The sequence below is a fragment of the Rhineura floridana genome, chromosome 15 (genome assembly GCF_030035675.1).
Source record: "Rhineura floridana isolate rRhiFlo1 chromosome 15, rRhiFlo1.hap2, whole genome shotgun sequence".
NCBI classification, from domain to species: Eukaryota; Metazoa; Chordata; class Lepidosauria; order Squamata; family Rhineuridae; genus Rhineura; species Rhineura floridana.
In genome coordinates, this window is record NC_084494.1 from 37,313,161 (window position 1) to 37,324,216 (window position 11,056).

The 11,056-nt window shown below is 47.8% G+C and overlaps 1 protein-coding gene across 1 annotated transcript; it reads left to right on the plus strand.

Annotated features, from left to right (window-relative positions):
- Window positions 1-231: 231 nt before the first annotated feature.
- LRFN1 (leucine rich repeat and fibronectin type III domain containing 1) lies at window positions 232-10,748 on the plus strand. Its single transcript, XM_061596533.1, has 3 exons — window positions 232-303; window positions 3,515-4,921; window positions 9,872-10,748. Exons 2-3 carry the CDS (start codon window positions 3,546-3,548, stop codon window positions 10,746-10,748), a joined length of 2,253 nt encoding a protein of 750 aa, XP_061452517.1. The 5' UTR covers window positions 232-303; window positions 3,515-3,545.
- Window positions 10,749-11,056: the final 308 nt, after the last annotated feature.

Sequence of the window (11,056 nt, forward strand, 5' to 3'; positions counted from 1 at the left end):
CCTTTCTAGAGGAAAGGATCTCCAACAGTGATGGTGCCATGGGGACGACAGCTCGCTTGACTCTGTGGCCATTGGCTGATGGTGGTCCCTCAGGGCCCCAATTTGCCCTCCATGCCGCCACCCATCCAGGGAGGAGATTGTCCAGAGGTTTGAGTTATGGTGTCATCAGTCCATTGAGATTGCCCAAACCTGTCTCTTTCTCTGCCAACAGGTTCGAAGGAGACAGTGGAAGTCCTAAGCTGGTGTCTGGGATCCGGGATGGACTGGACATGGGCCAGCAGGCTTTGACTCCAGACAGGACAGGTGTGCTTTTGGTCAGTAGGAGAGCAGATCTGGGTTGGATGTGCAACCTGTTTTGGACAGGGGTGCACTCCCCTTGAAGAATCGGGTTCACCATTTGAGGAGTGCTCCAGCAACTCCCTTCCCTGTTCTGGTGGCAGCTGCAGTCAGGAGCTGGTGCACCGGCTGCACCTGTTCCTGGAGAAGGTAGATTTGGCCACTACCTGGGTCACATCCAGGCTCAATTAGGGCAGTGCACTCTATATGGGGCTGCCTTTCAAAAGGGCTTGGAAAATTTGGCTGGTACAACGCGTTGCAGTTAACGCAAGGGTTGCTGGGGATTCTGATCTTTTTGAAACATGCGACTAATACTCAGAACACATGACTCTGATATTTTTCATCCTCCGCTGGTTCCCAATCTGATTCGGAAGGAACCCAATTCAAAGTGCTGGTTATTATTTTTTAAAGCCTTTGGCTGTTTGGGAGGGACCAGGATATTTAAAGCAGTGCAGGGCAGAAGGAAGATCAGGATCTTCTGGTGGATGATTTGCAATAGATTGACAAGAGTCTTAATTGACTTGAAGGCGCATAACAGCAACAAAGTTTTGACGTTGTGAATGCTGCTCATCTCAGTGAGTGGTTCATGGGGTGCTGTAAAGAATTGGCTCTGCCACTATTTTATATAGAGAAAAGGCGGGTCAGAGGAGACATGATAAAAGTGTATAAAATTATGCATGGCATTGAGAAAGTGGATAGAGAAAAGTTCTTCTCCCTCTCTCATAATACTAGAACTCGTGGACATTCAAAGAAGCTGAATGTTGGAAGATTCAGGACAGACAAAAGGAAGTACTTCTTTACTCAGCGCATAGTCAAACTATGGAATTTGCTCCCACAAGATGCAGTAATGGCCACCAGCTTGGACGGCTTTAAAAGAAGATTAGACCAATTCATGGAGGACAGGGCTATCAATGGCTACTAGCCGTGATGGCTGTGCTCTGCCACCCTAGTCAGAGGCAGCATGCTTCTGAAAACCAGTTGCCGGAAGCCTCAGGAGGGGAGAGTGTTCTTGCACTCGGGTCCTGCTTGCGGGCTTCCCCCAGGCACCTGGTTGGCCACTGTGAGAACAGATGCTGGACTAGATGGGCCACTGGCCTGATCCAGCAGGCTCTTCTTATGTTCTTATGTTCTTATGCTCTTATATCTGGATCTGTCCTCAAACAACCATTTTGTGCCTGTCTCTGGTTGGTGGACTTTGGGTTCTGATAAAAAGTAAACTAGATCCTGCAAGCGTGAAGTCTATCCATGCTTGATTTAAAGGACCATCTCCTACCAACAGATTATAGGTATGTGGAATTGCATAGCCTTCTTGGTGGTGGCATCCAGGCTGTGGAACTCTCAGCTTTGGAAGACTCATCCATCTAGTGTTTTGATGTCTCTCTCAGACCAATTTAATATGGGATGTTTCAGTACACAGATTGCAGCTGCACACACCCACACACCCTTGCTATCTATTTTTGATCAGGTTTTGTTGCTGCTATAGTTTTATGTCTGTTTCTTTGCTATTTTAAATGGTTGCTATTTTATTATTTTGTTTTAAATAATGGGATAATGGGCTGAAGTTGCAGGAAGCCAGATTTCAACTGAACATTAGGAAAAACGTCCTAACAGAGCAGTACGACAATGGAACCAATGACCTAGGGAAGTGGCGGGCTCTCCAACACTGGAGGCCTTCAAGAGGCAGCTGGACAGCCGCCTGTTGGGGATGCTTTAAGTTGGATTCCTGCACTGAGCAGGGGGTGGACTCAGTGGCCTTAGAGGCCCCTTCCTACTCTACGATTCTGTGATTCTATGAATGTTGTTAGCCACTTTGGGAGATAGAAAGGCAGGATATAAGCAAACACCTTATCTTCACTAACCAGAGGACAGACTACCCCTTATGCAGCTGGATGTCAGAGTGGAGCATGAAGGCAAAGAGGGAGGGAGGGAAAGGGTCAGGGAGTATCACCTGATCTGCCCTGGCCTATCAGGGTAAGACCTGTAGAGATGATCTCATAATATGATAATAGGGATCAATTCAGCATGTCCTTTAATTTCATTTTCTCAGGAAAAGATATTTAGCTGCGCTTATAATACAGCTAAGTGGGTACAACCCTTCACTTCATGATACTATGCTTGAATTTTCCATGCTCTTGCTGAGAGTAAATATGATAGAGATCATCAAGCAGGATATTGGGAGTAAGTTCAGCTTGGTTATCTAATTATTGACTCCTGCCCCTGTGGAAGTTAAGGTAAGACCGGAGGGGTTTTTGAGGTGCTTGTAAAACACAATTCGGGGTGGAGGGGTGTGCATGCATGTATCCGTGCCCCTCACTTTCTGTCTCCATGTCAGATTAATTTGGGTTTTGCCTCTCTGAGGATAAATACAGCAGAGACTGGGAAGGTGGGAAAGAGCCGTGCTGGATCAAACCAACGGCCAATCTAGTCCAGCTTCCTGTGTCCCACTGTGGCCAATCAGATGCATCTGGAAAGCCCACATGCAGGGCAGGAAAGCAGTCACTCTCTCCCACTGTTGTTCCCCAGCAACCAATAATTTAGGCACATACTGACTCTGAACATGGAGGTCATTTAGCCACTCTGGCTAATAGCCATGAATCCAGCTCCCCTGTGGATTTCTCTGCTCCCTTTCTAAAGCGATCAAATTGCTCGCCACCACATTTTGTAGCAGCAGATTCCATAAATTACGTGTGCAGGCCAGCTCCCTCTCATCTTCCCCGCTGTACAAAGGGTTAACACAACATGATTGTTTATTATGTTTATAACCCACCTTTCCTCCCATGGAGCGCAGGGTGAGACACATGGTTCTCTGCTTCCCCATATTATCCCCACAACAACCCTGAGAGGCGGTGACTGGCCCAAGATCACCTCAGTCACCTTTATGGCTGACTGGGGATTTGAACCCAAGTCTCCCAGATCCTGGTCCAACACTCTAACCACTACACCACACTGGCTCTCTTGACACTGAGAGGCTCTTGGACACTGTGGTAAGCAGGGGGGGTTGTATCCAATTACGTTCTATTCAGAGTACACCTATTGAAATTAATGACTTAAGTTAGTCATGTCCATCAGTTTCAATGGGTCTACTCTGAGCAGAACTAATCTTGGATACAACCTACAACGTCCCATTTGGCCCAACCCCTTCCTAAGTCTAACTGACCCCTTTCTCTCCTCTCTGCAGGGCCTCCACAGGGACAGTGTGTGCCAGTACCATGGAAAAGCTCTTCCTGCCTCTTCTGATGCTTGGCACCATGGCGAAAGCTCAGCACTGCCCTGGCCGTTGCGTCTGCCAGAACATCTCCCCAACGTTGACCATGCTGTGTGCCAAGACGGGCCTCCTCTTTGTGCCACTGACCATCGACAGGCGGACGGTGGAGCTGCGCCTGACCGACAACTTCATCACCATCATCCGCCGGAAGGACTTCTCCAACATGACCAGCCTGGTTCACCTCACCCTCTCCCGCAACACCATCAGCCAGATCCTGCCCTTCGCCTTCTCTGACCTGCGTGCCTTACGGGCCTTACACATGAACAGCAACCGCTTGGCCATCTTGAAGAACGAGCACTTCCGAGGACTAGGGAACCTCCGGCACCTCATCCTCGGGAACAACCAGATTAGCCACATCGAGCCTTCTGCTTTTGATGAGTTCCTCTCCACCGTGGAAGACCTGGACCTCTCCTACAACAACCTGGAGACACTGCCATGGGAAGCCATTGGCCAAATGGTGACCCTCAACACCCTCACACTAGACCACAACCTCATTGACCATATTGCTGAGGGCACATTCTCCCAGCTCCAGAAGCTGGTGAGGTTAGACATGACCTCCAACCGGCTGCAGAAGCTGCCTCCAGACAACCTCTTCCTGAGGGCTCAAGTGCTGGCCAATGTCCGTGGGGCTCACCCTTCCACCTTGACCATCAGCTTTGGAGGCAACCCACTGCACTGCAATTGTGAGCTTCTCTGGCTCCGGAGACTGACCCGAGAGGACGATCTGGAGACCTGTGCCTCCCCAGAGCACTTGATGGATAAGTATTTCTGGTTGATCCCTGAGGAAGAGTTCATCTGTGAACCTCCACTCATCACCCGCCAATACTCTACCAAGGCATTCATCATGGAAGGCCAAGGCGTGAGCCTCAAGTGCAAAGCAGTGGGTGATCCTGAACCTTCCATCCATTGGATTGCGCCTGATGGCAAGCTGATCCACAACACCACTCGTGCAATGGTGTATGATAACGGCACATTGGAAGTCCACATTACCACCTTGAAGGACAATGGAGTCTTCACCTGCATTGCCTCCAACGCTGCTGGAGAAGCCACTGCCCCCGTGGAAGTCTGCATCGTACCTCTTCCTTTGCTGGTCAACAACACTGGCCACATGAAAGAGCCTGACCCCGGTTCATCTGACATCACCACCTCCACCAAATCTGGTGCCAATGACACCAAGAACCACCTTGACAAGAAGATCATAGCAGCTGATCTGACGTCCACTTCAGTAGTCATCCATTGGCCCTCTGAGCGGCACATCCCCGGCATCCGTATGTACCAGATCCAGTACAACAGCTCCCTGGACGACTCTCTGGTTTACAGGCGAGTGAAGTGGGTTATTGCAGGCTGTGCTGCGGTGGCTAGTGTTGCATCCAGAACAGCACCATGTACAGACTTGAGGGCAGGCTCCAATGCTGGTGTGGGATATCAGTGGTGTGGGTGTAGTATTAGTAATAACCTGGGCCCGGACTCCACTGGGACCAGTGAAAGGCAGGGATGAGATTGTGTTCTCAACTGCATCAGGCCCATTTACCTCAGGCAGGAGATGAAGGAGTGGGAAGACAGGTGTGTATGACGCCTAGGTGGGGAAGAAGAACGGCTTGTGTGTTTCTATAGGAGCAGGGCACATGGCGAGAAAGAGTGATAGAGATGTAGAAGCTATGGCAATATATCACATGAGTTTCTAGTGGTGGTGGGGAGCTCACCAGAAAAAAACTAGGTAGTTCATGATATTGTTCTCCTTCTTCTAAAGTTTGGAGAAAAACCATTGACCATAGTTTCTGAGGAATCTCAACTTTTAAATTAAAAAGAAATGCAAGTTGCTAGACTGCATGGTTGAACTTTACTTGAAAGCATGTGGGCTAGGATGTGAGGGATCAACCATTAGAATTTATTGGATTTATTGGATTTGTTAGTTGCCCATCTGGCTGGTTGTCCAGTCACTCTGAGCGACGTACAGAAAAAAAATACAGATACATTAAAACAGTAAAATCTCAACCAAGAATATAAAAGCGGGTTAGGAGGGGCAGACTATCTGTCGGTGCAAACATCCTGGCTGCCTAACAGTAAATGGTTGTAGCTATTTAACTGTGTATGTGTGCGTGCATGCACACAAGTATTCTCCTGTTATGTGTGTGTTTCAGGCGGGCATTACATTGCTGGCATCTGAACACTCCTCTCTGATCTAGGTGGCAGACAGCATTGCCACTGTCGCTTGCCACTGTCCCACTCCTAAGGAGAAAAAGGTTGTGTTTGATGGGCTGGGGGGAATCAGGGATTGATAAATGAGTCATCTGGGTGGACAGATGGAAATTCAGGGGACAGCAGGAAAAGTGACACCCTTCCAGCTCTAGCTAAGCTGTGAGCCTCCAGCAAAATCTGGAGGAAGACTGGCCTGGAGCAAAATTCGGGAAACAAACCAGCCCGTTCAGGACCAGGGAGAGCTCCTAGAGATGGTAGACCAGTTTTTCTCAACCGAGTATGCTGGCTGGGGCTGATGAGAGTTGTAGTCCAAAACATGGGGAAAGCAACAGTTTGGGGAAGGCCTGTGTAAACACTGATCCAATGAGATCCTAACTAAGGTCTTGTGACTTCTTATAACAGGAGGGGAAACCTGTAGCCCTCCAAATGCTGTTGGACCACAACTCCCATCAGTCCCAGCCAGCATGACCAATGGTCAAGGATAATGGAAACTGTAGTCTAGCACCAGGCTCCCCATTGTTGCCCTCTGTCTCCAGTCAAGTTCTGGTGATATCACTGGCTACTAGCCTTGATGGCTAGCTTCTCCAGAGGCAGTGTGCTTCCAAATCCCAGTTGCTGGAAACCACAGGAGGGGAGAGTGCTCTTGGGCTCAGGTGCTGCTTGCGGGCTTCCCATGATGGACAACTGGTTGACCACTGTGAGAATAGGATGCTGGACTAGGTAGGCCACTGGCCTGATCCAGCAGGCTCTTCTTATGATGTTCTCATGTGATCACCAAGTGTCACACCACTTGAGAATTGAGAATTTAAGGGGGTCTGTTTGGCTCTGTGCCCTGTGACACATTGGGACAGCCTCAAATGGTCTCTTTCACCTTCACCAGCAGAGGAGTGAACCACATCAAGTGACAAGCACTCTGATTCAGACTCCTCCCTCTGAAGGTCTGAGCTGCCAGCCTCAGCAGAAGCCCTCTGTTCTCTGAGTGGGAAGGGGTGTTCATCCCTCTCCAACTTTGGTTGATGTCTAGGGCCCAGAGATTTTCCTTACAGCTGAGCTGGGGAACCTGTAGATGTTGTTGAACTTCAACTCCATAATCTCGGCCCTGCTGATGGGGCTGATTATAGTCAGTCAACATCTGGAGGGCCACAGACTCCCCATCTCTGGCTTATAGACAAACCTGGCTTGGGGTCATCACCAGAAGGGGCAGGGTGTTTAAAGCGTGAACTATGGAAATCACTTTTCTCTAACTTGGGCCCATCTGTGATGGTTACTGGTATGTTTCTAGGATCACTGGAAGCTGCCTTTTACGGAGTCAGCTGCATTACAAAATTGGGCTAAGTAATATACTAGCTTGAATTATGGAAATGATTAATATATTTTAATATAAATTTAATAAGTAACACAACTGAACATAATTAAAACAACCAAAATATACAATTAAAATGTCATCAATACAAATATATAGAGAGATGGAAAACTTGCATGACAAACGTGATTTCTCACTATCTTATCTATCTGAACAACTTCACACAGGAGTCCTGTTGTGAGGACTTTGCAAAAGAACAATCCACACTATCAAGACGGTCTAAGACTAAGTCTGTAGCCAAATGTGTTTCGGCCTTTATCAGATATTCCTCAGTGGACAATATGAATAATTGTTAGGTCTTGATTGTACTGAATATGACCTATAGATAGAGTGAAAATCAAGGATGATCATTTGCACTTAACAAATATATATATAATAGATATATACAAAATAAATGTATAAATCCTCTATAACTGCATGAAAAACCGCTCACCTATACAATATAAGTATGTATCCTACTCATTCTGTTGGCCTTGAACTGATAATCCAGAGTAAGTTATAGAAAAATACAGTCAGAATTTTTGCTCTGTGAATACTTTATCTTATATCACTCTCCCTTTGTAATGTGAGCCTCTCAGGTTAACTCAAATTTCTTATATATCAGCCAGCTTTCTTACATACTCTGGCTTTTGTATGGAATTACATAGGTGGCAGACGTTTTTTCTGAAATTTTACTTAGTCACTCTTAAAGAGATATCTCACAGATGCTTAGACTTTTACCTGGATCCTGCTATAACTTACTTTCTTCTGCTTTAATATACTCTCCCCCATAGGAACTCTTCGAAGGGGGAAGATATTGTTAACCAACCTGGACAATTTAGAAAAACATAGCTGTTCAGAATGAACATTTGCCAATGAGCCTTTGTAGTCACTACTCTGAAGAGGGAAACTGTACAGTAACACAGTCCAGTGGATATCTTCATTCAAGCCCCTGACTTGAAAATGAAAGAGTGAATCATTCTCTTTCCTGAAGTTTATGATGTAACCGTGATCCTTGCAACAAAATTTAAGGTCCTCTAAACCATGTCCGTAATTGCTGAAATGTTGAACCATTGTTGTTATTATGTGCCTTCAAGTCGACTACGGCTTATGGCGACCCTATGAATCAGTGACCCCCAATAGCATCTGTTGTGAACCACCCTGTTCAGATCTTGTAGTTCAGGTCTGTGGCTTCCTTGATGGGATCAATCCATCTCTTGTTTGGCCTTCCTCTTTTTCTACTCCCTTCTGTTTTTCCCAGCATTATTGTCTTTCTAGTGAATCAGGTCTTCTCATGATATGTCCAAAGTAGGATAACCTCAGTTTCATCATTTTAGCTTCTAGTGATAGTTCTGGTTTAGTTTGATCTAACACCCAATTATTTGTCTTTCTCACAGTCCATGGTATGCGCAAAGCTCTCCTCCAACACCACATTTCAAATGAGTTGATTTTTCTCTTATCCGCCTTTTTCACTGTCCAACTTTCACATCCATACATAGAAATCGGGAATACCATGGTCTGAATGATCCTGACTTTGGTGTTCAGTGATACATCTTTGCATTTGAGGACCTTTTCTAGTTCTCTCACAGCTGCCCTCCCAAGTCCTAGCCCTTTCTTGACTATTGTCTCCATTTTGGTTAATGACTGTGCAGAGGTATTGATAATCCTTGACAAGTTCAATATCCTCGTTGTCAACTTTACAGTTACATAAATCTTCTGTTGTCATTACTTTAGTCTTTTTGAACCATGTGGGCTTGTAATCATGTGGGTTTTAATATTGCTCTTACGTTCACATTTTCATTCTTTAATACACCTTGTAGTCAGGCCTACATATATCTTTCTACACAAATAACTGACAAATAACTGCATATATAACCCCACTAAGAAATAGAAGAAAGTAAGTTATAGCAGGATAACACTCAAGGAGGGTGCAAAATAAGGCTGGGGCTGGGAGGTGGCCTGGGGAATGTCTCATGGGTCACACAGGGAGGCCTGGAGGACTGCATTTGGCCCCCGGGCCTGAGGTTACCCACCCCTGTTGTATATGGACAGGATGTGGAACAAACTGCCAAGAAACAAAGCATTGGGGGCCCCCAAGTGATCAGGTGTCAGGTCCATGGGGAAATTGTTCTGAGGGGCCAGAGGGAAGCGGCATGGGCCACGATGCAGAGAATGCAAGGGCCCAGTTCCAGAAGCAACACTATAGGCACGTCCGGCTTCAGGCATTTGGGGAGAACAGCTTGTAGTTTTTTACCTGTACTTTGCCCGTGCTCAGTGGTATCCGCCCCTTATTATCAATCCACATCTTCCAGGTATGACTTGAGGCACTGGAACCAGCTATCTGTGGCACAACTCTGGCTGTGGTGAAGACCTACTCATCCCAGCTTCATAGCAGATCCCGAAATAATTTTCACCTCCTCTGATTTCACACAGGGAACATTTCTTACGGGTGCACCCCCAAGTGGTGATGGCTGGTAGTTTACTGCATCAGGAGAAAGGCTCAAAAGACTGTCAGGCTCCTTGATATGGTCAACATCAGCAGCTGCCCCTGCAGAAGAAATATCCCCTCTATGAAATCCACACCATGATTTTACTGTGTTGAAAGTGTAGGTGGAAATGATGCGCGTGGGAGAGGAAGGGGTGGTGAAGTCCCATGGGGTGTGAATTGTTTAGTTGCTCGTAACCAGCAATTCACTTAAATCCAGTGACTCTTTTTTCCCATCTCCTAGGATGATCCCCTCGTCCAGCAAGACCTTCCTGGTAAATGACTTAGCAGCAGGCCGGGACTATGACCTGTGCGTGTTGGCTGTTTATGATGACGGGGTAACATCCCTTACGGCCACCCGGGTGGTGGGTTGTGTGCAGTTCACCACGGAGGGGGAGACTACTCAGTGCCATTCGCTCCACACCCAGTTCCTGGGGGGCACCATGATCATCATCATCGGGGGCATCATCGTGGCCTCTGTCCTGGTCTTCATCATCATCCTCATGATCCGGTACAAGGTCTACAGCGGCCAAGACGAGCACAAGAAAGCCAAAGTCAGCAACGTCTACTCGCAGACCAATGGCAACCAACCTCCCACTGCCATCAGCCTGCCCCGCTCAGCCTCCAAGCTTGGGGAGGACAAATATGAAATTCTCCAAGAGGTGGCCTCCAAGGAACCCCTGCTCAGGGGGGATACCAAGGAAGATGTCCCCAACAACCAAGACATGGCCTTGACTGAGGTGGATAAGAGAGCGGCCAAGATGGCCGCTGACCTCCAGACGGTGGCCGTCTTGTCTTCCGAGGAAGGCCAAACTGAAGGCAGCATGAGGGGGTCGTCGGTTTCCTTGTGCCTCGTCAAGGACACCAGTGCAGGGCCACCGCTCCATACCAAGTTGGGGGTCAGTGGGTCAGGGGTTTTCCCTCGTGAGCTGTCCAGGACTCACCACCACCGGCACTCCTTTGATGGGGATTACTCACTGTTCCAGAGTCATAGCTACCCCCGTCGGGCACGGACAAAAAGACACATGTCCACTTCCCAGTTGAACTCAGAAGAGTGCCCTTTGAGTCACAGACGGGTCATTTTTAGCAGCACAGAATGGATGCTGGAAAGCACCGTCTGAAGCAGGGGCGGGTGGGTGGGTGGGGGGCATGGAAGGAGAAGACCAAGGGACTGCCGGACGCACAACTAATTTGGAGCAGAGCAACCAAGGAAGGAAGAGAAGGGGGGGAACAGGCTGAAATACTTGAGAGGGCGGGGACGGATCCGGCACGTCCCCCAATCTTTTCCCAAAACAACCGCTTGTTTCCAGAATTTTCTGCAGCGGTGCCTTAGCCGAGCCACAAAATGAGAGAGAGCAAGAGAGAATGAGATGGGACAGAAGGAACCAATTTCCCCACCCCACCCCCAAAATGAAGCTCGGTTTTCCAG

Bases quoted from the DNA above. Each gene is read 5' to 3' on its own strand.
- LRFN1 (XM_061596533.1), top strand. From the start codon at position 3,546: ATGGAAAAGCTCTTCCTGCCTCTTCTGATGCTTGGCACCATGGCGAAA. The intron at 4,922-9,871 runs GCGAGTGAAGTG...CCCATCTCCTAG, and splicing joins GACGACTCTCTGGTTTACAG to GATGATCCCCTCGTCCAGCA.